General features: G+C 59.1%; 10 protein-coding genes across 10 annotated transcripts; 5 read left to right on the top strand and 5 right to left on the bottom strand.

Annotated features, from left to right (window-relative positions):
* The first annotated feature begins 160 nt into the window (after nt 1-160).
* BDZ90DRAFT_235979 (hypothetical protein) lies at nt 161-2,091 on the top strand. The gene is made up of 5 exons (XM_025507281.1): nt 161-247; nt 340-660; nt 741-844; nt 1,179-1,366; nt 1,446-2,091. The coding sequence occupies exons 1-5, from the start codon at nt 228-230 to the stop codon at nt 2,085-2,087; spliced, it is 1,275 nt and encodes a 424-aa protein (XP_025365260.1). The 5' UTR covers nt 161-227; the 3' UTR covers nt 2,088-2,091.
* A 727-nt stretch (nt 2,092-2,818) lies between these two features.
* Nucleotides 2,819-4,651, bottom strand: BDZ90DRAFT_215654 (catalase; the record flags this gene model as incomplete). Its single annotated transcript, XM_025504243.1, has 3 exons — nt 2,819-3,752; nt 3,900-4,046; nt 4,245-4,651. 3 exons carry the CDS (start codon nt 4,649-4,651, stop codon nt 2,819-2,821), a joined length of 1,488 nt encoding a protein of 495 aa, XP_025365259.1.
* A 1,794-nt stretch (nt 4,652-6,445) lies between these two features.
* On the top strand, nt 6,446-8,208 carry BDZ90DRAFT_229660 (GroES-like protein). The gene is made up of 2 exons (XM_025505159.1): nt 6,446-6,927; nt 7,014-8,208. Exons 1-2 carry the CDS (start codon nt 6,633-6,635, stop codon nt 7,805-7,807), a joined length of 1,089 nt encoding a protein of 362 aa, XP_025365258.1. The 5' UTR covers nt 6,446-6,632; the 3' UTR covers nt 7,808-8,208.
* BDZ90DRAFT_235972 (hypothetical protein) lies at nt 7,779-10,008 on the bottom strand. The gene is made up of 5 exons (XM_025507280.1): nt 9,776-10,008; nt 9,420-9,715; nt 9,068-9,343; nt 8,554-8,977; nt 7,779-8,468 (listed from the first exon to the last, which is right to left on the bottom strand). Exons 1-5 carry the CDS (start codon nt 9,790-9,792, stop codon nt 7,889-7,891), a joined length of 1,593 nt encoding a protein of 530 aa, XP_025365257.1. The 5' UTR covers nt 9,793-10,008; the 3' UTR covers nt 7,779-7,888.
* Nucleotides 10,009-10,162: 154 nt separating this feature from the next.
* On the top strand, nt 10,163-13,836 carry BDZ90DRAFT_229656 (hypothetical protein). The gene is made up of 2 exons (XM_025505158.1): nt 10,163-10,965; nt 11,042-13,836. The coding sequence occupies exons 1-2, from the start codon at nt 10,216-10,218 to the stop codon at nt 13,682-13,684; spliced, it is 3,393 nt and encodes a 1,130-aa protein (XP_025365256.1). The 5' UTR covers nt 10,163-10,215; the 3' UTR covers nt 13,685-13,836.
* Nucleotides 13,737-16,561, bottom strand: BDZ90DRAFT_229655 (hypothetical protein). The gene is made up of 3 exons (XM_025505157.1): nt 16,425-16,561; nt 16,296-16,353; nt 13,737-16,231 (listed from the first exon to the last, which is right to left on the bottom strand). The coding sequence occupies exons 1-3, from the start codon at nt 16,531-16,533 to the stop codon at nt 13,891-13,893; spliced, it is 2,508 nt and encodes an 835-aa protein (XP_025365255.1). The 5' UTR covers nt 16,534-16,561; the 3' UTR covers nt 13,737-13,890.
* Nucleotides 16,562-16,680: 119 nt separating this feature from the next.
* On the top strand, nt 16,681-18,464 carry BDZ90DRAFT_229654 (hypothetical protein). Its single transcript, XM_025505156.1, has one exon. It carries the CDS (start codon nt 16,721-16,723, stop codon nt 18,338-18,340), a length of 1,620 nt encoding a protein of 539 aa, XP_025365254.1. The 5' UTR covers nt 16,681-16,720; the 3' UTR covers nt 18,341-18,464.
* Nucleotides 18,465-18,473: 9 nt separating this feature from the next.
* On the bottom strand, nt 18,474-19,487 carry BDZ90DRAFT_257713 (NAD(P)-binding protein; the record flags this gene model as incomplete). The annotated part of the gene is made up of 2 exons (XM_025507984.1): nt 18,474-18,745; nt 18,827-19,487. 2 exons carry the CDS (start codon nt 19,485-19,487, stop codon nt 18,474-18,476), a joined length of 933 nt encoding a protein of 310 aa, XP_025365253.1.
* A 276-nt stretch (nt 19,488-19,763) lies between these two features.
* Nucleotides 19,764-21,505, top strand: BDZ90DRAFT_229652 (hypothetical protein). The gene has a single exon (XM_025505155.1). It carries the CDS (start codon nt 19,788-19,790, stop codon nt 21,348-21,350), a length of 1,563 nt encoding a protein of 520 aa, XP_025365252.1. The 5' UTR covers nt 19,764-19,787; the 3' UTR covers nt 21,351-21,505.
* A 226-nt stretch (nt 21,506-21,731) lies between these two features.
* BDZ90DRAFT_225380 (hypothetical protein) lies at nt 21,732-25,250 on the bottom strand (the record flags this gene model as incomplete). Its single annotated transcript, XM_025504667.1, has 1 exon — nt 21,732-25,250. The coding sequence occupies one exon, from the start codon at nt 25,248-25,250 to the stop codon at nt 21,732-21,734; it is 3,519 nt and encodes a 1,172-aa protein (XP_025365251.1).
* Between the last annotated feature and the right edge of the window lie 267 nt (nt 25,251-25,517).

Below are 25,517 nucleotides of genomic sequence, written 5' to 3'. Positions count from 1 at the left end.
ACTCTGTTCGCTCCGGCGTCGGTACCAATGGCCAGGCGGGAGCCTACGATGTTGAGTCTTCGTCGCCTGTCGCCGAGTCGAACAGCATGACCGAGACTGGCGGCAGCGACCATGCCATCAACGAGAAGGAGAAGAAGCAAAAGGCCATCGACGACGGTGAGGGTGGAGGTGAGCCTCGTGCTGACGTCTTCTCGGTCAACTCGAGCGAGGAGATCAACTATAAGACAATGAGTTGGAAGAAGGCTGCGTGAGTGCTAGGGCGAGGGATCAACGCAGCATACAAAGCAATCATTCTTTACTGACTGGCCACCGCTCTACATGCTCTTCCTCGCTGCACAGCGCCCTCCTCTTTGGCGAGTACGTTTGCCTTGCCATCCTCTCATTTCCCTACGCCTTCCAGACCCTCGGCATGGCAGGCGGTATTCTCTCGACAATCATCCTCGGCTCCGTCAATCTGTACACCTCCCTGCTCCTCCACGCCTATTGCCTCAAGTACCCCCAGCTTGTCAACATTGCAGACATTGGCAGGCATCTCTTTGGTGGCCACTGGATCTTCTATGAGATCACGGCCCTCGTCCTCGTTCTCAACAATACCTTCCTCATGGGTCTGCACACGCTGACCGGCGCTGAGATCATCAATACCCTGGCTGCGCCTGGCTAGTGAGTTCGAAAGCGGCTGAAACATCCGAGACTCGTCAACCCCATGCTTACCAGCGTCTCACCCCTCGCGCCCTCTGCAGCTTGTGCACGGTCGGAGCGTCCATCATCATCACCGTGGTCTCAGCCATCGGAACTCTCCCTAGGAAGCTTGAGCACGTTGCGCTCATGGGCATTGTCTCAGCCAGTGAGTAGGCATTGTGTGCAGCATGTGACGTGATACGACGAGACGTGAGGATGGCTTTGGGGCCAGAAGAGAGGTGTCGACCTGGAGGGGAGTGGCACACGGCGGGGACGTGGCGGTTAAGACCTCAAGATGGAGGGCTATGAACAACACGGGCTGCCCTTGAGACTCCATTTAAGTGCCCTGTTATAGGTGCTCGAACATTGGACTTCTCCAGCGGCATGCTGCTATTGGCGTGAGCATCAATCCGCTCACCCGGCATCGTCCCACCTTCTCCCCCCTTGTACCCCTCTTCTTCTCCCCACCCTCCCTCTACACCCACTCGCTCGCACTACAGTTACCATGGGAATCGCAATCATTCTGACGCTGGCCTTCAGCGGAGCACAGGGTAGGAACCCCGCAGGCTTCAACCCCGACGAGCCCGTCGTCATCACCGCTTGGGCTCCCAAGGGCACGACTTTTGTGGCAGGCTTCAACGCTCTGCTCAACATCTTGTTCACTTGGGTCGGTCAGATCGTCTACCCTGTGAGTAGCGCGTGTACGCCACCACCGTGCCTCCTTCCGCTCACTCGAATGCTCCGTCTCTCTTTGCCCGCTCTCGCAGTCCTTCATCGCAGAGATGAAGCAGCCTGAAGACTTCCCCAAGGCCCTCTATGCGGTCACGATCGCCGAATTCGCCCTCTTCCTCACTGTGGGAATCGTTGTCTACTACTACTCTGGCCAATACACGGGCGCACCGGCTGTCACGGTCCTCAAGCCCGTCTTCAAGAAGATCGCCTTCAGCTTCGTCCTCCCCACGACGATCATCATCGGCATCATCTACGCCGCCGTCGTGGCCAAGTACCTCTTTGTCCGCTTCTTCGGCAAGACGCGTCACTTTGCCAACCACACCGTCATCGGCTGGACAGGTTGGACGGCCATCGTCTTCACCACTTGGGTGTTCGGTTGGATCGTCGGAGAGGCCATCCCCTTCTTCGGCACCTTGATCAGTCTGCTGAGCGCCCTCTTCGATGGGTGGATCGGATTCATCCTCTGCTCCATGGCCTTCTACCGTACTCACGAGGGGCAGCTCTGGACAGGTCAGCCCGTCTGGAGGAAGGCAGAGAGCGCCTTCAACGTAGTCCTCATCTGCGTGGGCGTCTTCGTCTTTGCTGTCGGGACGTACACGTCCGTGCAGGCCATCATTGATGGGTACGCATCTGGAGCTGTTAAGGCGCCTTTCGGCTGCGCCAACAACGCCATCTAAGGTGGCATAGGAGTACGTCGCATAGAGAAGCACGCTGTGGCAGGTAGCAGTACACACACATCTCCCTCAACTACCGTCAGTCACACATCTCAAGTAGTCATACATGGCTTGCAAGCTTTGTGCACCGGGCGCAGAGGCGTGGCCGCGCTACACCCTCGTCCGCCGTTCTTCTCTTCTGTACCATTAGCACGTCTTGACCCATCTCATTTCATTCGTCTTCTCTTTACGTCTTCGTTTCCCATCCGTTCTCAATGAGAAGCACACGCTATGCACACGACCGGTGCGAGTGAGGCATGATGACGGTGACATGAGTGTTCGATTTTTCAATGAGTGTTGTCCGGGTCGCATTGGAGGAGACGGCCGAGCATATCAGGCAGAGAAGGATCAGGCAGGGGGGACATTGCATGCTAATGTGGAAGGCTGGCCTTGACGAAATTGTGGACGGCCGTGGTATCAATGAGTAACGCGACGAGTGGAGCAGAAGTGCTCTCACAGGCGCGGCGCCTCGGCTAGGACTCCTTGGTTCACGAGCTGTGAGCAATAGGCGGCGGTCGCGATTTGAGCGTTGGTGGCATTGCGTCGTGCGATTGGCAAGGAACATGTGGGGCAAGGGGAGGCAGGGGGGAGAGGATGGGAATCAATATATGTATTTCACAATAAGAGAGGTGCTAGAGAAGCTCAATCATCCGGTATCTGTCGGCCGAGGCCATCGCATCTCTAGCGCGCCCGCCTTAGATCGTGACACCTACGCCCTTGGAGACACCAGCGTAGAAGTCCGGGTGCACAGCCTTGAAGATGGCGAGCTGGCGTTTGATGATCTCCTTGTCCTGGCAGCCGCCGAGGTGACCCGAGATGTTCTTGACCAGACGCTCGCGAGCACCTTCGTCGAGGACCTTCTCCCAAAGAGCGCGAGGCTGACGCGTGTCGAGGTCCTCGTCGAACTTGGAAAGGAAGTTCTCGATCTGGCTGGCGACAAGCTTCTCATGCGAGGCAGAGACGGTGCTAGGCGCCTTGTAGGTGAGGGGCTGAATCGAAGACATGTAGTTAGGACGCGAGCCCTGGTTGCCGTTGACGGTCATGAAGCCATCACGCTGGAAGTTGGCTACGGGGACCAGAGGGGCGTTGACCGGAATCTGCTGGTAGTTAACGCCCAGGCGGTGACGGTGGGTGTCAGGGTAGGAGAAGAGACGGCTCTGCAGGACGGGATCGGCAGAGGGCTCGATGCCGGGCACAAGGTGCGAGGGCGAAAAAGCAGCCTGCTCGATCTCAGCAAAGTAGTTGCTGGGGTTCTTGTTGAGCACGAGCTTGCCAACGGGGCGAAGAGGGAATCTATGATGGGGCCACACTTTCGTCAAATCTCCAACAGAGTGCTCAAACTCCTCGGCCTGCTGCTGCGTCATGGTCTGGACGGAGACGGTCCACGAGGGGTACTGGCCCTTCTCGATCTGCTCGAAGAGCTCCTGGTTGCAGATGTCGGGGTTCTCACCAGCGAGCCTGACGCCCTCCTCCTGAGTGTAGTACTTGACGCCCTGGTCGGAGCGGACGTGGATCTGAGCGTACTGCCACTCCCCCTTGTCGTTGACGAACTTGAAGGTGTGGCCCGAGTAGCCATGCTGGTAAGCGTGGCCTCGAGGGATACCGCGGTCGCCGAAGAGGATCATGACCCTGCGGGGGGCGAAGGGAGAATTACCAAGATGAGCGAGGTCAGCTGAGGCAGTCCAAGCTATGTTATGTTATTTTATGTTACTGCGGCGTGCTGCGGCAAGCTAAAGACGCGCTCCTCGGATCTCACTTTTGTCAGATGATACTCACTGATGAATAGACTCTGGGTTGGAAGATAAATAATCCCAAAACTGCACGTTGTCCTTCAGATGTGTCTGGGGATCTCTTTTCTGGGTGTGAATGAAGTGAGGGAACTTGGCCGGGTCGCGAAGGAAGAAGACGGGAGTGTTGTTGAAGCTGCGGTAGCAGAGTCACGTGAGCGCGAGGGTGATGGCGACGAGAGGGTGATGCATGGGGCGTCGGGATGGTAGAGAAGTTGGTGTAGAAGGATGGGGAATCAAAGGGGAAGGGGCGAGGGAAGGGGAAGAGGACACGGCACGCGTCAGCATACTGGTAACGACGAGCGGACGAGGTGACAACACGCGCTGTACTCACACCCAGTCGCAGTTGCCCTGCGTCGTCCTGATCTTGATTGAGAAGCCTCGAGGATCGCGGGCAGTGTCTGCCGATCCGGACTCGCCGCCTACGGTAGAGAAGCGGACAGTGACGGGCGACTTGGTGCCCTGCTTGAAGAAGTCGGCCATGCAGATGTCGCTGACGTCGTGGGTGGCCTCGAAAAAGCCGTGTGCTCCTCCGCCCTTGGCGTGGACGACACGCTCAGGGATACGCTCGCGGTCGAAGTGAGCGAGGAGGTCGATGAGGTGGAAGTCCTGGAGGAGCAGGTTGGAGCCGATCTGCTTGTTGGCATAACTGGCGATGCGCTGCGCCTCGTAGGGCTGGTTGTAGGGGGCGCCGTTCGAGGTGGTGTACTGAACGGGCTCGGGGACGCCCTTGTGGGCCATTACTTCTTGGCTAGGCATGGTTGAGGAGTTGGTTGGATGGTAGGGTAGTGGGGATGCGCCGATTGCAAAGCGTGACCCGCCAGCCCCATTATATTCTTCGCACTACTCGGCGCCCGTGCGAGCGAGAGGGAGCAACTCAACTTTCAATCCACGTCGCTTGCAGGCACTAGACGAGCCTTGGGCGCGTGACGGCCAATGAGCTTTAAAGGGTCGCCGGTCGGCTAGGCACGAGAGCAGTCACGGCGGTGTCCATCTCAACGGCCTCTCGGCGATGGATGCAGAGGCTGCAGAGACAACTAGACGACGCCGCGACGAATCGATCGACAGTTGGACCGTCGTAGAAGGCGAGCGAGGCGAGGATTAAGGCGTTTCGATGGTCTCGCGTCCTGTGTGAGATGGCGACCGCCCCAAATTTGGACGCGCTGCCAACTGGGGATGGCCGCGAGGCTGCGAGATGACGATACTGCAACCTCAGGCTACTTCATGTCTTCCAGCCTGGTCGTGTTGTCTGCCACGGCCGTAGTGATCTTGACGTTACGTCCCACGCTGGCTAGCGTGAGCATGGTCTTCTTGCTATCTGCTATCGCGAAGGTAGGCTTCCCAGCGTCTGGTCAGGCACGAGAAATGGTGATGAGCGCACGAGAGCAATGAATGGGTTCCTCCTGCGGGGTCAGGCGGTGCGAGGGCCGACCGTAGTGTGACTCCCTGCTTCGGCCTGCATTTCTAATCACTCGCGCGCGGTCACTGGCACGGCAGACTACGTTGATGACGAGAGTCCTCTCCCTGCCAACGTCAAGGTCAGGTCAACAAATGGCAGCCACTCAGACCCCTCATGATCCACTGTGAAGGCGGCTCAAAGTTTAGCACGTGTAGCCAACAAAAGCAACGGAACTGGCGCGAAGGGCTCTCAATGCGCAAACTTAGCTTTTCGAGCCGGCTTCTTTGGGAGCGCCTGGCAATGACGGGCCTCGCCGCCTAATAAGGGCCGGCTCAGTACCGCCTGCGTCGTCATTGCTCATCCCGTTGCTCAGCTGCAAACGTAGACTCGAGCTCCAAAGTCCGAGTGATCGAGGCAGAGACGACTCGCCGCAAACCATGTAAGATGCTGGAGCCTGCCGCCGTCATCCTCTCGCGCGGCCTCGACATGCGACCGGCTGGGGAGCCTTCGCGCAAGCCGCAAGCCGTTACTGCTGGAGCGGCTTCAGTAGCGGCATCTTGGGCTGGAGTAGCTTCAGTAGCGACATCTTGGGCTCGATTCTGTTAAGGCGGATTCCACAGAGGAATCCAAGACTCGGCAATCCTCTGGCGTGCCAAGCAAAGATGACAGAGTGGCATCCTCGCACGCGCCGGAACCAAGATCATGTCGCTACTGTCTGCTGCGCCGATTGGCGAGGAAGATATCGTGCTCTGCTGCTCCTTGTTGTCTGTTCTCGACGCTCAGCCGGGGTAAGGTTGTGGCCGGCCTCAGTGTTGATCTCCCCATCATCGTTCATCGAGGCACCACCACCGAACTGACTCACTCGGCGGCACACCGCAGCCACGCAAGGTATGTGCCGGCTGTTTCGGCGACATCAAACACTCTTACAGCTGCTCATGCTCTCAAAGCAGACAAGCAACACATGCTGCAACGCCAAAAAAGCTGCCGTAGCTGCCAGGAGCCGCGAAGTGCAAAAAAGGGCGTCCCCGGGAGTCGAACCCGGCGCCTCTTCCAAGAATTGGCGAATTAAAGTCGGCTATGACCCTAAGAAAGCATGCAACCGATACACCAGGACACCTTAGGAGCAAGGCGAGCAAGAAAACAATTCATGACCAGCAACATGTGCGCCTGCCGCGCACGACGACGGCCTCCACCCCGAAGTCTTAGGGCCGTGACCCCGCAGAGAGCGCTCCTAAAGTGTGCGGCCATGGAGTAGGCATTCCTTCTCTTCCTCCCTCTTCGATACATCACGTCTTGTCCAACCCACATTATCACTTCTCAGCCATGTCCGTCCCAGCCCAGATGCGCTCGCTCCGTTGCCAGCCGGACGCCAAAGTCGGCGTCGAGACAGTGGCCGTCCCCGAGCCAAAGGACAATGAGGTCCTCGTCAAGGTAAAGACGGTGACCCTCAACCCGACCGACTGGAAGAGTGCAAAGTTCCTCGGTACGCCCGGCTACGGTGTCGGATGCGACGCATTTGGTACCGTCGTCAAGTTGGGACCCAAGTTGAACACTCAGCTCAAGGTCGGAGACAATGTGGCCTTCTTCGAGATGGGGTCGTACCACAGCGCCGAGAAGGGTGCGTGTAGCATGGATGGCCGCCCACAAGACAATGTCCTCCTTGGCTGACGCTCCTCGCACATTCTCCATCTCGCGCACACGCAGGCACCTTCTCCGAGTACGCCACCACTCAATCAGACACCTCCGTCGTCGTCCCCACTGACTTCGACCCAGCCCAAGCAAGCTCCTTTGGCATTGGCGGCTTTACGGCAATCCAGTGCCTCTTCACTCGCCTGGGTCTTCCCGCCATCCCCAAGGACCTGTCCGCCCCGCCCGCTCTGACGAAGGAATCGCCCAAGCTCCTCGTCTGGGCAGCATCGACCTCCGTTGGGCAATTCGCCGTGCAGTTTGGCCGCTTGGCGGGCGCACACGTGATTGCCACCGCCTCGCCTGACAACCACGCTGCTATCAAGGAGCTTGGCGCCCAGGATGTCTTCGACTACAAGGATGAGTCCACGCCCGCCAAGATCGCGGAAAAGTACCCAGACCTTCAGCTTGCAGTCGATTGCTTCTCCGAGAAGGGCTCCACCGTAGCCACGGCCAATGCCATCTCCAAGAAGGGCGGCAAGGTCGTCAACATCCTCCCTACAGAAAAGGCAGCCAAGGAAGCTCGCCCGGACATCGAGTTCATCACCACCCTCGTCTATTCCTTCCTTGGCCGCGAGTTCAAGTTCGGTGGGTTCGGCAAGTTCTCACCTGAGCAGCTCAAGAGCGACCATGCGTTCCTTGCATCGTGGGTTGCAGGGGAGGGCAGCATCGTCAACAATCTGATGGAGAAGCATCTCATCAAGGGCAACAAGATCAAGGTCATGAGCGGAGGCTTGGACGCCATTCCCGAGGGAATGAAGTTCCTCGAGGAGGGCAAGGTGAGGATGGAGAAGCTCGCGTACGATGTTTGAGTCGCCGCATGTATTATGGCGAGCATCTCATGAATCTGAATAGTATACAGGGATGAAGCATTACGCTGCTTTCGTGTCCATCTACTGCACGCCGAGCGTCTTGTCAGCGCACTCCTTCACGACCTTCCATGCTGCATGCATGTGCTCCTCTCTGCAAAGCGTCGACCCCGGCACCAGTCTGATACAGAAGCCCACGTCTGGCAACACTGTCTGCGTGAGGAGAAGCTCCGAGTTGCGCGTCTGAAGCATGTCCCAGAAGCGACGATTGAGGGCGTCGACGTCTTCCCCACCAGCCGCACCCGCACTTGTCAGACGGAAGACGCGCAACGCAAAGTTAGGCGGGGCTACCATCTCGAATCTCTCGTCCTCTCCCATCAACCCAGCGAACACGTCCGCGCACTTGATCCCCCGCCTGATATGCTCCTGAAATCCTTGCACGCCGTAGCTGCGCAGCACAAACCAAATCTTGAGGCTGCGGAACCTCCTTCCCAAGGGAATCTGCATGTTGCGCATGTCCAGTACGGACCCTGCGTCCCCCTGGCGTGTGCGGAGGTATTCAGGCGTGACGGTGAGGGCCGAACTCAAGACGCCACGGTCGCGGAGGAAGAGGGGCGAGCAGTCGAATTGGACCAAGCCCCATTTGTGGAGATTGGTTGAGAAGCTGTGGGTGCAAGAGGAGGAAGGAATGGGATCTGGTCAGCGCAGAATGGAGGGAAATGTCGAGTACGAAGTCGGCGCCTACTGACGAGTCGACGTGGCGAAGTGCATCACTGTAGCACTGCTCCCTCAGCTCAGGCAGTGCAAGCGCCACACCAGCGTACGCAGCGTCCACGTGAACCCAGAGCGATGGGAAGTCCTTTGCGACCTCCGTGATCTCCTGGAGATTATCAACAGCTCCCGAAGAGGTCGTGCCCAGACTAGCGACAAGCATGAACGGCACCCTACCAACGCTCTGATCCTCAAGCAGTGCGGCCCTCAGCGTAGCGCCTCGCAGGGCGAAGCCGTCCTCTTTCGTCACTTCGAGGGCACGGAAGTCGAGTCCCAGAATGATGGCTGCCTTCGCTGCTATGCTGTGGGTTTGAGTCGTGCCGTACATTACGAGGCGGGAGGCCAGATTGCCACGCCATTTGGAGAGGGCACTGTTAGCCAGCACCGTGGCGGAGGCGGCGACTCGTGCGGCTGGAGCAAGCGGGGCGTTGCCATTGCCGTCTACTTGTTTGGACACGGTGACCTCGGGGTCGAGCTCCTCGTCCGGCTTACTTGCCTTCGCCGCATTGCTGGGTCCCGCAGCTGCGCTGTTAGTCGAATCTGTCTGCGGCGGCGGGTGCTCCTCGGCCAGCGCGCGCAGCGCCCTCTCCCTCGCTCCTATTGCCATGGTGACGCACACTTCGCTCGCACTGCCCAAGATGATTCCGCCTCCTAGTCCAGAGGGAGATGTGGAGAGAAAGTCGTCAGAGAGACCGAGCACCTTTGCTACCCAATCGAGGGTGATGATCTCCAACTCGGTGACTGATGGGGAGCAGGTCCAGTTGAAGCCTGACGAGGGCGAGGTGGGCGCGCAAAGACGGTCAGCTTGCGTGCCTTCTCGCGGCTAGCACACGCCATCACCGACCCGGATTGCTGATCATTGCAGCATGCAAGTCGGCCAGGCCCCCTTCGAAAGTCGCATTGCAAGGATAATAAGCCATGAAATTGGGAGCCTGCCAATGCGTGATTCCGGGCATGATCTTCGTCTGATAGTCCTGCTCTATGACGGACCAGTCTTCGCCATGCTGCGGAGCTTCGGACGGGATCAGCTTCGAGAGGAAGCCAGGCTCGACCTGAGCGGCCACGGGATGCTCGTTGCCTTGCAGGCTGGCGTAGTAGTCGCAGATCTGGTCGACGGCGGCGTAGCCTGCTCGACGAAAGCTGTGTGAGGAGCTCAAGGTGAGTTGCGCGCCTCGTCGAAGTCTCGCATGCTAGCCTTACCCTTCAATGTCCATCATGATGGCGAAACGAGCTCCGGTATGGACGGGGAGCTGCCTTAAGTGCTTCTCGGTTCTGGTGCCCTTTCTTCGTCCCAGAGCTTTGCCAAATGCGCGGCTGTTCGCTCTACTTCCAGTCCGACTCTATCGCTTTGATGCCACGGTCACCGTCGTCGTCTTTGCGGTCTGGCTGCGTTGCGATGGGGCCTTCAATTGACCAAGTACAGTGCACGGACTTGAGCGCGAATTGAGCAACCAAGGTTCCCCCGCTTTGCGTGGCCCGCCGGCTGCTTGCGCGTCTTGTCTCTCCGCCCCCCGCCCTGCCTGTGGCATCGAGGTGAGGCCGCCCGCTCCCTGAAACTTTTGCCGCGGTGGATCCTCCGGCCCTTCTCTCCAATCTCGACGACGACACTTTCCAGTCCAGCTCCACAGGGCCGCCACGACATGAACAGCAGCAACGGTAACGCAGCATCGAGGATATCTGCAGGGCCGTCCGGTCATGGCGGAGGAGGTGCTGCCAGCAATCATGCTTCTTCGTCTTCTCCCTCATCCCAGGATGCATCCAACACCGCATGGTATCCTAGCGCAGCCCATCCCAATGACTTGCCATCCAATGTCATCAATGCCTACTCTGGCAGCTTCTCAGAGTACGCAGCAGCCGCTTCTGCTCAGCAACAGCAGCAACAGCAGCAGCAAAGTCAGCAGCATCAACAAGATCACGCTCAGCCCGCCACGAACCTTCCTCTTCTGCCCGATTCGGACGCGTACAATCACCATCAGCACGACCATCATCAACAATCTCACGATGACGGCAATCATGAGACTCACCAGGGTCATGATCAGCAACACGATCAGCATCAAGTAGAGTACGACGAGACGGCGCTGGCATTGCAGGAGGGCGAGGCATCCATGGCCGACTATACGACGGCGGATGCCACGACGGGCGACATGAGCTACGCCGACGAGAGCTTGGCAGCCAGTGGCCTAGATGACGACAATGGGGGCGAAGGCGGCGGTGATGGATCAGACGGGGCGTCAGGCTCGAGACCAAAGAAGAAAGCGCGTTCTGCGGGCAGCGGACGAGTGGCAAAGGCGTGTCAGCCATGTAGCTCCAAGAAGAGGAGGTGCGATGGTACTAGGCCAGAGTGCCGCGTCTGTGCAGTTCTGGGCACGCCATGCTCCTACACTACGACCGTGAGCAAACGTGATCAATGTTCTAGTCATACGGTCAACTCACTCTTCCCCCCTTTGCTCCTTTCGCTCGTCGCAGGGATTGAAGCGCGGCCCGCCAAAAGGCTTCCGAGCTGGACCAAAGGAATCAGTAAAAGCCAAGCTCACGCGCACCCTCGAGACGACGATTCGCGACCTCGTGAGCCAACTCGGCGGCGAAGATGCTGCTCGCGAGATTGCCCGTGTCAGTCGAGAGCGAGGTCTCCCTTCACTTCCCAGCGAAGTCTCGGCCACGGATGCAGCCCTCGTCGTAGAAGCTCTTGCACAGCACAGTCATGCCGACCTCGGCGTCACGCAACGCGCCATCCAGAGCTCACTCGCACAACACGACGACGATACCTTCCTCGGGGTCAATGAGCGCGGCGACCTCAGCTGCCGTGGAAGCAGCAGTGGCATTCAACTCCTCCGTCGCGCCAACTCGCCGCCCACCATCAGCTCACCAGGCTCCAGCGAACGCAACAAGCGGGGCAATGAGCCCATGCTAGTCAATCTGCCAACCGCTCAGCAGTCCTATGTCAGGCCTCAGCGTATGCAAGAGCAGCTCCTCAACCAGCTCAGCCCACAGAACCAGTTCAAAGTCCCCAGCAGCAGCACCGCCGCCCTCTTTGACGACCCCATCGTCACACCAGAGGAGTCTCACAAGCTCTTCGACAATTACTGGCGCAGCTGGCACCCGTACTGGCCGATCCTTTACAAGGCTATCCTTGATGAAATCCCTCCCGAAGAGATGGCGACCCGCCTGGACGGCCTGCTCCTGAATGCTATTTACGCTATTGGATCGTCCGGGCGCGCCAACTCTGGCCAGCCTATCGAGGGCGAATCACCCGAAGAAGCGGCGCGTCGCTCTGGTGAAGTCTTTGCGCAAGCAGCAGAGCGTCGCCTCTTCGCCACGGGGCTCAGACCTACCGTCACAGCCATTCAGGCAAGCTTCATGCTCTCTCTCTTCGCCCATGGGACGGGCGAGTTGAGCCGCGCCTGGTCCTTCTGCGGCATTGCAATCAACATGGCGATGGACCTTGGCCTGCATCGCTGGCCCATCCATCGTATGGACCTGCTCGACAACTCGGCAGAGCGCGAGACTCGCACGCGCACCATCTGGTCGCTGTACATCCTTGACAAGATTCTCTGCGCCGAGATGGGTCGCGCTCCCATCCTGCGTGCGAGGGAGATGGACCCGCCTCTACTTTCTGAGGACACACCAGACGAGATGGAGTACATGGACGGAGCGCCCATGCGCATCCCCTCGGTCTTCAACGCCGCAGTACACTGCTTCGCCATCGTCGAGCGCATCCTGAGCGAAGTCCACTCACTCCGCCGCAAGGCAGTGCTGCGCCGCGGTCAGACAACGCCAGACATCCTCACCGAGCTGGACGGGGAGCTCGAGAAGTTCCGCAACCAGATCCCCGATCCCATCAAAGTCCCTACAGATGGGTCACGCCCTAAAGTCGGCTTCCCTGGAATCGTCTGGGCATTGGGCGTGTGGGATGCGACGGCTACCATCTTGCTCCACAGGCCCTTCATCCCTCAGGAGACGGACGGCAACGCTCCCTCTTACGAGGAAGTGGTGGCCAACCCTTCTCACCAAAAGGCATCACATGCTGCGGATCGACTTTGCGAGCTTCTGCAGCTTGACATGGGGCAGAGGGGAGGAGACTACGATGTTGCGCTTTGGCCAAGCGACTATGCCTACTGCTTGTTCACGGCGGCCGTCATGTACCTCTTCAACGCGAGGCTTGGGGTCGCTGGCGCAAGGCAAAAGTTTGCCCTCGCTCGTGATCACCTCAAGCAGCTAGCGAGTAGGTGGCCGGCGGCGAGCGCTCACCGGCAGTTGCTGGATGGATTCACCGCTGTAGCGGATGATGCGCTTGGTAGGCCGGAGACGTCTTCAGGGGAGCCAACAGCGCTTGGTGGTGCTTATAGCATTGAAGAATGGACGGCGCAGACTATCACGGCTGCTCAGGCTCAGCAGAGTATGCAGGCGCAGCAACAGCAACAGCAGCCGCATCAACAGGCTCAGATGCCGGACGAGAATGGCAGCTCATCAGCTCCTGCCGCTATGGGCCCACCGATCACTGTCCCTGGCCCAGGTTCTGACTTGTCAGAGGAGCAACGTCAACAGCTTCTCTCCTTCTATATGGACTCTTCTCACCCCTTCGGCCAGCAAGGCAACGACGCATCGCAACAACGGCGTCGTCTGGACTCATTTGCGCCGGGGTTGTTCGACGTGGAGACGGCATTCTGGAACGAGTCTGCAGGCTCGACGAGCTCCCTCTCCAACGCTTTTGCCAATATGGTCGGTCAGGGTCAGCAGGCCCAGCAAGGCGGCGAAGGAGGCAGTGGGTCACAACAGCACAATGGACTTGCCATGCTCGCAGCCCTCGCCCCGCATGCTGCTCCTCAGCAGCAGCAGCAGCAGCAGCAGCACCAGCAGCAGCAACATCAGCAGCAACAGCAGGGCGACGGTGGGGAGAGCGATCAGAAGGGCAACTTCGCTCACAATGGCCAAGGCCCGGAAGGCCAGCAGCAGGGTCAGCAGCAGCACGGACCTCTTCAACAACATCAGCAAGGCGCAGCTGGCCACGGAGCTCAAGCGTCCCCCTTTGCCTTCCCCCTCGACCCGTCTCAGCCGGCTTGGAATGACCCTCTCATGGGGGCGTTGGAGCTGGGTCCCGCTTACAAGTAAGCGGAGCAATTATGACGTCCTTGGTCAAGCCGTACACGAGGCCTATTGACCTGTCTCCCTTTCTAATTCTCTTTAATTCTCTTATCTCAGCTTTGACCATGTTGTATTCACCAAACCTTCTCAATATATCAAATCTATGTCCTTCTCCACCCTCGATGACACACTTGAGCGGCTCTCGTTGCCATCTCGTCGTATCGCGCCATCTCCTACCCGCGGGCGCCAACGCTACCACTGCGGCTTCCCCCTCCACCAAGCTGCGCAGCATAGATCCTCCCACGCAATGTCTCCAAGCTTTGCGCGGTTGACCTGACCAAAGCGCGCAGTAGCCAGGTCTCATCCTCTGCTTGCTTAAGGCCTTTGCGGTCCTCCTCATCTAGGTCCGGCATCATGGTCTCGTCCTCCTCGTCATCGTTGGCGGAAAGGGCAGAACTGGATGAAGAGGCTCGCTTGACGTGCTTCGACCTGCCCATCGTCTTCTCAGCCGGCTTCGGCGGAGCTTTGTCCTTAATACTCGAAGAGGAGGAGGGCAAGCCCCTTGAGCGCCTACTGATGCCCATCCTCGGTGGGGGCTTGGACACTCTGCCGGACCTGGGGCGTGTGGGGGACACGGATGCTGTTTGGGACACGCGACCGGCCGTAACGCTGGTACTGCGACGATCCTCGCGTCCACGATTGCGACCCGTGGCGGTAGTAGTGCTGACACCAGCGGTAGAAGCGGCGCTGATACTGCTACTCGTGCTTCCACGGCGGCTGTGTTGAGTAGAAGACGCCCTCGAGGAAGGAGCAAGAGAGCGCGACCGGGAGCGATGGCGACGTTGCTCCATGAGCAGCTCTATTGCATCCCTGGCCACCTCTTGAACCGTGACCTCAAAAGCAGCAGCGAGCCTCGCGGGCTGGAGGCCCAGGACTTGTCCAGTTCCAGTCACGCCCTGACTGCGCGCTGACAGGTCGAGGAAGCTCAAGATCTCCCAGCGTCGAAGGGATGCGAGAGCCTTGCTTGCTAGTGCGAGGGCGCAAGTGAGGCGGGTCTGCGCGTTGCTCTCGCTGCCGTCGCTGCTTGACCCCTCGGAGAGGCGAGGACGGGGTGTTGAGCCCTTCTTGGTCGGCTTGGTTGGGGAGACGGATGCCGAAGTGGTGGCGCGGCTCAGGCAGCCCGTGAGTCGGTGCCGCAGCGAGGCCTCATCTTCTCCCTCGTCTTCCTCATCTTCATCGTCATTGCGGCTGGCGTGACTCCTCCTCATCTCCATGGCTTTGCGCTCCATCAAGATCCCTCCGGCAACTTCCCGCATGCAGAGCGCATCGTCCTCATCATAGACGGTGCGCAACGTCTCCTCGTTGAGCCGCTCCTTATTCTTCTTCGCGGCCTCAAGATCCAGATGGCGCATGTACGCATCGCAAAGGATTTGGCGCGGGCTCGACATCATGGATGGTGTGGAAGCTCCTCGCTCACGCTGATCCTCTTCAAATGCTGAGTTCATGACCTGTACCTCCGTTACCCCTACGAAGGAGAGGCGTTCGAAGATTCCACGAGCAAGTGCATCGCTGCTCACCGCATTCAGTGAAATGGCCAGGTGGCAAAGCTCTACGAGAAGTAGCGAAGCAGTTTGTGCTCGCCGTTGTCGCTGGGCGAGGCTGATGGGACTGAAAGAAGACGGAGAGGAAGAGGAGTCGACCCAGGCCATCCAGTGATTGAGGTTTGTCAGACCCGAGAATACTACATCCAATGGCGTGGCGAGGTCCTCGTATCCTCGCCGGGCTGAGGGACGCGGAGAGATCTGGCGCAGGAGGTGGAGCTGATCGTATAGGGTGGCTGCGGACGGCTTGCTGCTCGCAGATGCAGAAGCAGCTACGACTTGCTGTCTCTGCTTCTTCCACGCGCGTACGAGTACGGAGAGTAGGCGCCAAATCGCTTCGGTGTCGCCGTTGCCGCCGCCGCCGTATGTGTCCATTGGGTCAAGAAGGTCGCGCCAGACGTCGAACTGATCGTCTGTTAGAGTGAGCGCCTCATCGCGCTCCCACACCAGCTCTGTCAGTAGGCCGGGAATCGAGCTTGAAGCAGCGCTCGCCGAGGACGAAGCCTCATTGTCGGGCATGTTCCATTTGGCGGTCTGCTCTGAGTGTTGGTGAGCGCCAGCTACGGCAGCTAGCATGTTCCACACCTTTTCCGACCCTTTGACGAGCTCATTTACCGCCTCAGCAATTGGACTTCCTTGCTCATCCGAGGCATTGCTCTGATCACTACGTCGTCTCGCGCGAGGTGTGCTGCTGCTGTCAGCCTCTCGCTGTTCCTCGGGTGAGAGGGCAATGGGTGGGAGTGAGTCGAGAAGATGTGAAGCGAAGCTGCTGCCGGACAGCGGCGAGGAGGAAGAGAACAACCACCTGTGCAGGAAGGCATTGACGTCTGCAATGGTTTCTGCATCAATCGAGAGGTGGGTATGAGCTGCATAGTCTGCTCTCTTGCGCTTCTTGCGGAGGGATTGCAGCTGTGTGAGATTGCTCGTGTTGGGCGTTGAGGTGGAGAGGACGAGCAGCTGTTGGAGGAGGTAGCTGGGCATGGGGGTGCCAGTGTTAGATTCAGAGGATGACAGGTAGACAGGATGATGCTACGTACTGGCTGGGGAATACTGAGGGCCCCACTACACTGTTGAGCGTCGCGAGGCCGCTAGCGTCTGGAGGAAGGGGAGACGACGAACTTAGCTCGAGCCAAAGTGTTGGTCTCCCTGTATGCGCCTCGACTCACATTGCTCCTCATCGAAGCAGTCGGTCACGAGCTGCTCGAGGCGGGCCGGCAGCACGTGGATTGAAGCAGCAGCCGCTCCATCTGCCCTTGTCGTTTTTGGCATGGTCATGTTAGGACAGGCATGGCGTCTTGGCAGGAAGGAGCGAGTGGAGAAGGAGCGAAATGCACCACTCGCGCATCTTTGATTGACGCGTTTCGAAGGGCGGACTGAGCGAGCGGACGGGCTGCAAGATGAGCGCTTCTTCACTTTGCGTCCATTCACGACAGCCCCCCACCATGCCTCCAAGTCTCCCTCCATGAGCACCTCAAAGGAGCCTGCCTCAGTGCAGCCGCCATCGGCTGATGAGCCCGCTCTGACTCCCAGCGTCAAAGCTCTTGGCAAGCGCAAGCATGTCGACAGACAAGACGAAGCTGCCCCCTTCGAAGTTAGTGGAGCAGGAGCAGCGCCGCGCACGACGAAGAAACAAGCCTCGAAGCCCTCCCTTTGGCAAAGCCTCCCCACAGGGCCCTGGTGCAATCCAAAGTCGCTTCAACGTCCGGAGCGCTTCAAGCGCAGCGATGAGTACTACCTCAGTCCAAAGGCATGGAAGCTGCCCTTCAGCAAGCTATTCCTTGACCAGTTGACGGTGGATGTACATGAGCTGCTGGAGGATTGGGAGGTTACTTGGCAGCACCAAGCCACTCATGCTGGCTTGCCTCGGCAGGGCTCATCAAAGGAGCAACATTCACAACCGCCGAAGCCATCTCTCGCCCTCTTCCTCGACGTATGGAAGAAGCGCTACTGGCATCTTGTCTCCCTCACCTGGAGCGAGGACGTTCGCACAAGAGCAGCCTTCTTCGAGAGTACGACCAGAGTCTTCCTCGGCGCATTCAAATCACCGACAAGTACAACGCACCATAAAGTAGGCTGCATTTTTGCGATCCTGCTCCTCTATACCTGTCAGACGCGTTGGCCTGATCCACTGCCTGGCGTGACGCTCAAAGCATGGGACTGGGCAAGGCCCGAGGAGAAAGATAGGAAGGGGAAAGAAGACTGCGGCAATGATGAGGATGAGAACGGGGCAGAAGATGACGAGTGGGACCCCTTCGCTCATCTAGGCATCAACAGCATCAAGATCGAAGGCGACGTTTACGGCCAGCTGCGCCAGCTTCCGAAGCGAGCGAGAAAGGACATGACCTACTCGGCAGAAGCTCAAGCACGAATCCGGCAGTCTCATCCGTCCAGCTCTTCCATTACACACTCAGTCGACGACGTCATCAACAGCCCACTTCACGACGTGACTTATGCCCTCGCCGAGCTGGATCGCCGCAAGGCGTGGCACATCCTTCCTAGCTCGAGGCTGAAAGGGGTGCGCAACCCGCCGTTCTTGCCGTTGTACGAGGAATTGAACGAGGAGGAGAAGCTGAGGAGGCAGGGTGATTGGGGGAGGCTGGTCGACAAGGGAAACGACGGCGAGGAAGGCGCGAGGACTTTCCCGCTCAGTCGCTCTGACGTGCTTCTCATTCGAGCAGCTAATGCGCTAGGCGTACCGCTAGAGACGGTGTTCACTTGGCTCGGGGACGGCGACAGCGATGACAGACCCTCTCAGACTTCACTTCCGACGGGTCACGCTACTCTCCGCCGCCATCTAGAACACGATGAACGTCGAGCAGATGGCAAAGACCATACGCAGCATCGTCCGATGACGCTGTGGCGTGGCTCATGGCGCGAGAAGCCTTTTCGTCCCCTGGAGCTGCCTCGCGTCGCTAAGTGGCTCGGACCTATGGCGGGCGATGATGGGCATGAAGAAGAGGGATTTGCTGCCACGGCCGGCAAGCTGGCCGAGCTGGATGAGGAGATTGAAGTATATATGCAGCTTGTGGACGGATTGGAGGCTGAAGGAATCGTGGAGAGAGGTGAGCAGGACGGGCAGTAGACTCAGCATGCCTTGTCAGGCGCAAAGTGAGGACTATCATACCATCTTAATACCGTCTGTCCGTTGAGAAACCTCGTGTATTATCAAGTCAACCAAACCGAAATACCAACGTATCTACCGTCTCCGCCCTGTATTACGCCGACTTTCCCTTCCCTTTGCCAACCCTTCCCATCTGGAACGCCCGTCCAAGCAAAGCCTGTCTGACCCAGACTGGCAGATAGAAGAGGAGCTTGATGAGGGAGCTTCGTGATCCAGCAATGACGTAGGCAGGAGGCTTGGTGCGCCAGAGCCACGCGACGAGGGACCACGATGATTGACGTGGGCAGGCTCGGTCCACTACTTCGCGAGCAAAGTCCGCTGTGGGTGAGGGCGCTGGGCGTCCGACTTGAGAATAGATGGCTCGGTCTGCGAGGCGAGAAAAGGATCGGTGTAGACGAGCGTCAGAAGTTGCTGAGGGCACCATCATTTGGACCTTGCGACACTCACATTGCACCATATCCTCAACATTCTTGTACCGACTGTCTCCTGGCAACTTGATGTGCTTGACATTCTTCTCCCCGATGCTGCTCTTGATCGCCCCAGGCGCCACGACGGTGACATCTACATTGAACCCCTTGAGCTCCATGGCCAAGGTCTCAGAGAAGGAGTGAACCGCGGCCTTGCTGGCCGCATAGCTCGCCGCGTACGGCAGAGGGACGAGGCCGACTGTGCTACCGATTTGAATGATGTGACCCTGACGGCGGTCCATCATGTGCGGCGCAACGTGCTGCGTGAGTCGGATGAGGCCGAAAAAGTTTGCCTCAAACGTCGAGCGATACCTGTCTAGCTCGACCTCAACGCTGGGCCCTGTCCCTGTATTAACGCCCGCATTGTTGACTAGCACATCGATCCTGCCCACCTGGGCAATGACGCTCTCGACGCAGCGCTTAGTACTTTCTTCATCCGTCACGTCAAGCTGAATCCTCTCGATGCTGGATGGGAGGCAACGGATCGAGTCGAGGTTGCGGGCCGAAGCGAAGACGTGATACTCCTTGTTGCGTGAGGCAAATTCGATTGCTAGGGCTTGGCCGATGCCTGATGAGCACCCCGAGACAAGGACGATTTTGCGCTTGTCTGCTATGGTGGCTAGACGCTCAGGGCGGGGCATGATGAGAGGCGAGTGGGAGGGAAAGTAGTAGAGAGTGGTCAAGAAGAAGAGAAGAGGAGGAAGTGTCAAGCGAGCGAGGGAGGGCGGACTAGGAAATGCCCGACCGGCTCCACACTGGGATGCATTCGTCTCTGGACCCCAGGAGCGAAGCAGTCGTGCCACGTGAGAGACCAAGTGAGGCTGGCCTGTCGCGACCCTTTTGGCGGGAGGAGCGCGACGCGGAACACGAGATTTCAAGTTGGACGGCAAGTGCGTGGGTTGCTCCTACTCGTCCTTCCACTACTCCGGTCACAGTCAATCATGTCAGACACCACTGCCGCCAGCACGGCTGCGAAGCAAGAGGAGCCCTCGATCGCACCTCAGACCGCGGATATTCCCGCTGAATCAGCCCAAGTCGGCGGAGCTGTCCCCGAGAAGGACCACGAATCTGCCGCTGCTGCTGCTGCTGAGGAAGAGGCGGACGACATGCCACCCCGCCAACGCCTCGACGAAGCCGACCGTCTCATGGCCCTCAAACAATGGGAGGTTGCAGCCGACCAATACGCTCAAGTCCTCGACGGGCTGCGCGAAGAGTTCCCCGACGAGCACTCCCCTCAACTCGCACCCATCCTCCACCGCTATGGGCGCAGCCTGCTCGAACACGCCATCGCCACGTCTGGAGCCTTGGGCGGCGGAGGAGGAGGCGCTGGCCAAGCAGAAGCGCCCATGCCTGTCAACAAGGCAAAGGCAAAGTCAGGAGGAGGAGAGGCGTCTTCGAGCAAACCGGCTGATCCCAGGTTCAGCTTCTCTGGAGATGCGGATGACGACGACGAGGAGGAGGAAGAAGGGGATGCCCAACCTCAGGAAGAGGAGGAGGACGACCTCAGCGTCGCATTCGCTGTCTTGGACCTAGCGCGCATCATTTACCAGAAGCTCCTCGACGCCGACACCGCCAGCGACCTCACTACAATCCAAGACCAAATCTGGGCGCCTGTCCGCGTCAAGAACGAACTAGCAGAAGTGCTCAACGACCTGGGCGACGTCGGTCTCGAGTCAGAGAACTTCCAGCAAGCCTCAGCGGACTACGAGGCCTCACTCCAGCTTCTCTCGCCGCTCTTGCATCCACATTCCCGCCGGCTGGCGGACGCCTATTTGCGATTGGGCCTGGCTCTAGAGTTCCACCCAGAGCAGGAGCGACAGGCCGAAGCGGGCAAGTACGTGCAGAGTGCAGCGAATACTCTTCGAACGAGATTGGAGGCGCTCAAAAGCAGAAGGACGATCGTTCAGCGGGGCTCGAGTGAGGAGGCGCGCAAGCAGGCGGCGGCAGCGCAGCTCAGGGAGGAGAAGGCGAGAGAGGAGAGTGTGGCCGCTGCGGCTGACGAGGGTAGGGAGGCAGCCGAAGCTGCCGCTGAAGGTAGTGCGGGCAAGGGCAAGGGTAAGGCAATTGCAGCCATTCCCATCGAACGAGACGATGTAGCAGAGATGGACGAGCCGCGCGTTGAACGTGAGCTCAAGGACGTAGAGGAGATGATTACTGACTTGGAGGCCAAGCTAGCAGACGATGGCGCCAATGCAGCCAACGCAAATGCGAATGGCGCTGGCAGCTCCTCGTCATCAAGCGGCGCTCCTCTACCGGACGCGGCGAAGCAGGCACTGCAGCAAGCTATCAACGAGGCCTTCCTAGGCGCATCGACTAATGCGCTTCATCAGCCTCATGTTGCTGATGGGCCCGTGAATGATTTGAGTGGGATGGTGAGAAAGAAGAAGAGGCCGGTAGAAGGGGCCGAGGAGGGTAAAGGCAAGGGCAAGGAGAGCGACATTGGTGAAGGGTCTGGAAGCGGTAGCAAGAAGGCAAAGGTAGAGGATGAAGGGAACGATTCGTGAGACTTCCAGACACGTCACCCTCACGCGACATCATTGCCCCTTGGGAATGACGATCTTGTACTGCACCAATCAAAACCAGTTCAGGCAAACGCTGATTCCAATGACGTCGATTGGGTGAGGAGAGGAGGATGACGAAGGAAGGTAGAGAACAACAGTAGACCAAGGCCAGCACGCAGTGCGTGAGTCCTGGCGTGGTGAAGACAGATGAAGGAATGGACTATGAAAAAGGCAGCGAGGCTTGGCGACTCAGCATGCCACGGGTATGAAGGGCCGAGAGCGCCCCTGAAATGAAGAGAAAGATAGGCGGTCGAGCTTCGAGGTAAAGACAGTGTACGGAAGACGCGGAAAGCTACGGAAAGTGTTCAATACGGGCTTGGCGGTCTATTCGAGGAAGAGGGAATTTCCAACCATCTCAGGTTGGGAGATGCGCTTAGACCTGAAGCTGTCTCTGCTGCTTGACCTCCTAGCCCATCGCGGCTGCTGCTGCTGTTGCTGACCCTGAGGGGCAGTGGCAGAGTACAGTCTTTGATGGCTGGACAGCGAGCTGCCTCCTACCTGCTGCATAGCAGGCGCGGCGCTTCCGTGTCCATAGGAGCTGCCAGCATAGTCGTCTGCCGAAGAAGCGAAAGGAGAGCCTTCGACATCCTCTCCTCCGCGAGCGAAGTACTCTTGACGGATACGCTCTGCTTCAGTCATCGTCGTCTCGTTGGAGCGGACCGAGTTGCGGGATCCGTCTGAGCCTGACCCGGTGGGGGAGGAGGGGCTACGGCTGCCATTACCGCTGTGGCTGCCGCTACCGCTACCACTGCCGGAGCGAGACGCGTACGACTGGTGGCGCTGGTGACGTTGCGCATTACGTTCTGTCTCTCTCGAAGCGCGGTTGGTCGAGATACCGTAAGCGTCAACGAAGGGGTCACCGAAGCCGCTCCCACTGCCGCTCCTGCTGACGAGCACATCCTGGTACGGCGAGTCAGAGTAAGAGCGAGAGCGTTGAGTCATCTCCGGACGGGTGACGCGGTGTGGCCCCTCGCCTCCTTCCTCCTCATCATCATGGAAGGCCCACGTTTCCGTGAGACCTTGCTCGCCATACTGGCCATGCATGGCCGTGCGCTGCTCATCGAAGGAAGGGGCCCACGTCTCGCGCAGGCCACCGTCCTGAGAGCGATGATGACGAGAGCGAGACTGCGAGGCGTGACGGATGAGAGCGGCACGGGCCTTACGCTTCGAGCGGTAGAAGCGGTACACGAGCAGGCCAATGATGCACGCGACAAGGGCGGCGGCGATGGAGACGAGGACGTTGCGGAGCGTGTTGTTCTTGCCTCCATTGCTCTGCGAGGCGTTCCCTTTGCCAGAGTTCTTGGGCGCGGACGAATCAGAGCCTTGCCCGCTGCTGGTACTAGAAGACGTGTCCGCGCCGGGGACCTTGCTGAGAATGTCCCACTTCGAGTCGACAGCTGCGGCTAGCTCCTTAGCTGCGGGGTTGGTTGCGGTGCTGCTCGTGTAGAAGGGGCTGGAAGTGTCCGCGATGGCAGCCTGCAGCTTAGGCACGAGGCGCGACGGGTAGTAGGCAACGAAAAGCGTTCGAGCATCAGCGTCCTTGGTCGTACCCGTGTCGGGGGTGTCGCGGCGACGACGGCTAGACGAGGCAGGCTCACTCCACGACTCGAGCCTGATGAGCGTCGTGTCGCTGGGTTGACCTCCTGTGGCCTGAGCGAAGAGCTCAGGCATGAAAGCGAGGATCTGCGCCGTCGTGTCGGGGTTCTTGATCATCCAAGTCCATTTCATCGCCGGCTTGAACAGAACTGAAACCGTCTCTGTGCCGGGAGGCTGGGCAGGGCTGTCCATGCCAGGCAAGATAGCAGAGGGCCACGACTCTGCGTCGGCTGAGGCGGTGGAAGAAGGAGATGAAGCCGTAGAGGACGCGGCGTCGGAGGCGGAAGTCGAAGAAGAGGTAGCATTAGGTGCTCCAAGCCCAGGCACATAAAGGGCGGATGTGGGAGCGTACCAGTAAGGCTTGTCAGTGCTGGTTGGCGTGGGCGTAGAGTCAGAAGTAGACAGCGCCGAGTCGAAAGTAGTAGTGGGACGCTGTTCAGTTTGAGTAGCTTGTGAAAAGACGATGGAGGAAGGTTGATGGTCCTCAGTCTCGCTGTACTGGTAGCTGTATGTAGGCTGGCTCGTAGGTGCGCTCGAGGCCGAGTAAGAGGGCGTATAATTATCGCTTGACTGGCTGTACGTTGCAGTGCTTGACGGCTGGTTGTTGCCTCCGCCGAAAGGACTGGTGAAACCTCCTGCGACGCTCGTTGCACCGCCAAGGATGCTCGTGACGCCACCGAAGATACCGCCCCCGCCGCCATTGTCGCTGTTCTGAGTCGAGGTTGGTGTGGCCGAGTATGACGAGCTGTAGTCACCATTACCGCCACCGCCGCCCAGGATGCTCGTCAAGCCGCCCCAGATACCTCCTCCTCCATTGTGACCGTGATCGTCTCCGTCGCCTTGGCCATTATCGCTGCCATTGCCATATCCATATCCGTTGCCCTGATTGTGGCCGTTGCCCGAACTACCCGTCGACGAAGGATCGTACGAGCTGGACGTACTGGAGTGCCAACCCAGTCCACTGCCGAGGTCATGGCCGGCGTCGCTAGCCACTCCTCCGACGCCACCGCCAACGGCTGAGACTGGGCCGCCGACAACGCCGCCAAGCCCGGACACAACGCCGCCAACACCGTCGCCAAGACCGCCCAGAATACCATCGTTACCGTGGTGTCCAGAAGACGACGATGAGCCTGACGATGAGCCATCGCCACTGTCACCGCCATCGCCGCCATCGAGACCATGTCCACCATTGCCGTAGCCGTTGCCCTGACCACCATTGCCGTAGCCGTTGCCCTGACCGCCATTGCCGTAGCCGCCTGTCTGCTGCGACCCTGGCGCGCTTGTCACCGTCGAGTCGTGGTGGCCGTGGCCTCCATCATAATCGTGAGAGAATGTAGCGGTGGGCGATGCGGTCGAAGGGCGAAAGACTCCAGAGATGGCACTGTCCAAGTCATGACCGGCATCGCTGACTGCACCACCGGCGCCTCCCAGGATCGAGCCTACGGGACCACCTACGACGGAGCCAACGCCACCTAGTGCGCCGCCGACGCCCCCGCCGAGGCCGCCGAGAATGCCGCCTCCGCCTTTGCCCGAGGATGAAGACGTGGAGGAGTCGGCGTCGTCACCGCCATTATCACTGCTTTGTCCGCCGTGACGTCCCGATGAGGAGGTAGTGCTCTCAGGCGCTGCGGTCACGGTACTTGACGGGGACGACCTCGTGCGGCTCGCATCCTTGCGAGCAGTCGAGTAGGAATCGTCACGCGTCGATGTGGCCTCTTTGGTGCTCTCGCTTTCGCGCGAGTAGGTGGACTGGTCGGCCGTAGACGTGCGCTGGTGGGTAGTACGTTCCTCCTCAGTCGAGCGCTGGCTGCTCGTCTCTGAATGGCGCTGACTGCTGTCGGCCTGGCTGGTCTGCTCGCGACGCGAGCTAGAAGCGCCGTACGTTTTGGAAGGAGATTGGTCGCCAGAGTCCGATGAATGTGACGGTGAGCTTGACTCGGAGTGCTGGCTGCTTGAGCTCGACTCGGAGTGATATTGGCTGGAGCTCTCGTCGTCGCCCTTGCTGTCGCTGCTTTCCTTCTTTGAGGAAGATTGTGAGGAAGATTGGGAAGATTCCGTTGACTCAGAGCTAGATGGCTCTCGTGCACGGTCGACAAGGTGGGGTGGCGTGAAGCTTGTCGCTCCAGCGTCACGGTTGGTGAGCACAGCAGAGGGAGATACGAGACGAGCGACGGGGCCAGAGGCTGCGATGGCACCCAGTGGCGAGGAGGCGAGGGCGAGGACGACGAAAGCGACGCCGATCCTCATTTTGCCCGAAATGAATGAATGTGAGTGACGGAAGGGCTAGAGAAAAGAGAGAGGGGAGGGAGGGAAGCACAAAGGAGGTTGAGGAGGGGGGGGGGGGTAGAGGGTAAGAGGTGCAGGAAGTTGATGGTAAGGAAGAAAGAGCGTGTACGGAATAGACGTCAGAGAGGTGAGGATGAGCAAGGTGCCATGCTGAGCGAGGGCCTGGGTGTGTGTGAATGGGGTGCTAGCGTCCTGCTACTGGACATCCTCGTCGCAGGTGGTCCCTCC

This window comes from Jaminaea rosea, assembly GCF_003144245.1.
Source record: "Jaminaea rosea strain MCA 5214 unplaced genomic scaffold BDZ90scaffold_1, whole genome shotgun sequence".
Lineage (NCBI taxonomy): Eukaryota > Fungi > Basidiomycota > Exobasidiomycetes > Microstromatales > Jaminaea > Jaminaea rosea.
The sequence above is the reverse complement of the archived record's forward strand: the minus strand, read 5'-3'. Positions and strand labels throughout refer to the sequence as shown.

Excerpts from the sequence above, each read along its gene's own strand:
- BDZ90DRAFT_235979 (XM_025507281.1), top strand. The coding sequence starts at position 228 with ATGAGTTGGAAGAAGGCTGC. Across the intron at positions 248-339 it reads ATGAGTTGGAAGAAGGCTGC|CGCCCTCCTCTTTGGCGAGT; the intron begins GTGAGTGCTAGG and ends CTCGCTGCACAG. Across the intron at positions 1,367-1,445 it reads TCGGTCAGATCGTCTACCCT|TCCTTCATCGCAGAGATGAA; the intron begins GTGAGTAGCGCG and ends CCGCTCTCGCAG.
- BDZ90DRAFT_229660 (XM_025505159.1), top strand. The coding sequence starts at position 6,633 with ATGTCCGTCCCAGCCCAGATGCGCTCGCTCCGTTGCCAGCCGGACGCC. Across the intron at positions 6,928-7,013 it reads GTACCACAGCGCCGAGAAGG|GCACCTTCTCCGAGTACGCC; the intron begins GTGCGTGTAGCA and ends GCGCACACGCAG.
- BDZ90DRAFT_235972 (XM_025507280.1), bottom strand. Across the intron at positions 9,344-9,419 it reads TGCAATGATCAGCAATCCGG|GCTTCAACTGGACCTGCTCC; the intron begins GTCGGTGATGGC and ends CGCCCTCGTCAG. Across the intron at positions 8,978-9,067 it reads CAGCAATGCGGCGAAGGCAA|TCGCCGCCTCCGCCACGGTG; the intron begins GTAAGCCGGACG and ends CAGCCGCACGAG.
- BDZ90DRAFT_229656 (XM_025505158.1), top strand. The coding sequence starts at position 10,216 with ATGAACAGCAGCAACGGTAACGCAGCATCGAGGATATCTGCAGGGCCG. Across the intron at positions 10,966-11,041 it reads CATGCTCCTACACTACGACC|GGATTGAAGCGCGGCCCGCC; the intron begins GTGAGCAAACGT and ends CGCTCGTCGCAG.
- BDZ90DRAFT_229655 (XM_025505157.1), bottom strand. The coding sequence starts at position 16,533 with ATGACCATGCCAAAAACGACAAGGGCAGATGGAGCGGCTGCTGCTTCA. Across the intron at positions 16,354-16,424 it reads CTGCTTCGATGAGGAGCAAT|ACGCTAGCGGCCTCGCGACG; the intron begins GTGAGTCGAGGC and ends CCCTTCCTCCAG. Across the intron at positions 16,232-16,295 it reads CCCTCAGTATTCCCCAGCCA|CTACCTCCTCCAACAGCTGC; the intron begins GTACGTAGCATC and ends CCCCATGCCCAG.
- BDZ90DRAFT_229654 (XM_025505156.1), top strand. The coding sequence starts at position 16,721 with ATGAGCACCTCAAAGGAGCCTGCCTCAGTGCAGCCGCCATCGGCTGAT.
- BDZ90DRAFT_229652 (XM_025505155.1), top strand. The coding sequence starts at position 19,788 with ATGTCAGACACCACTGCCGCCAGCACGGCTGCGAAGCAAGAGGAGCCC.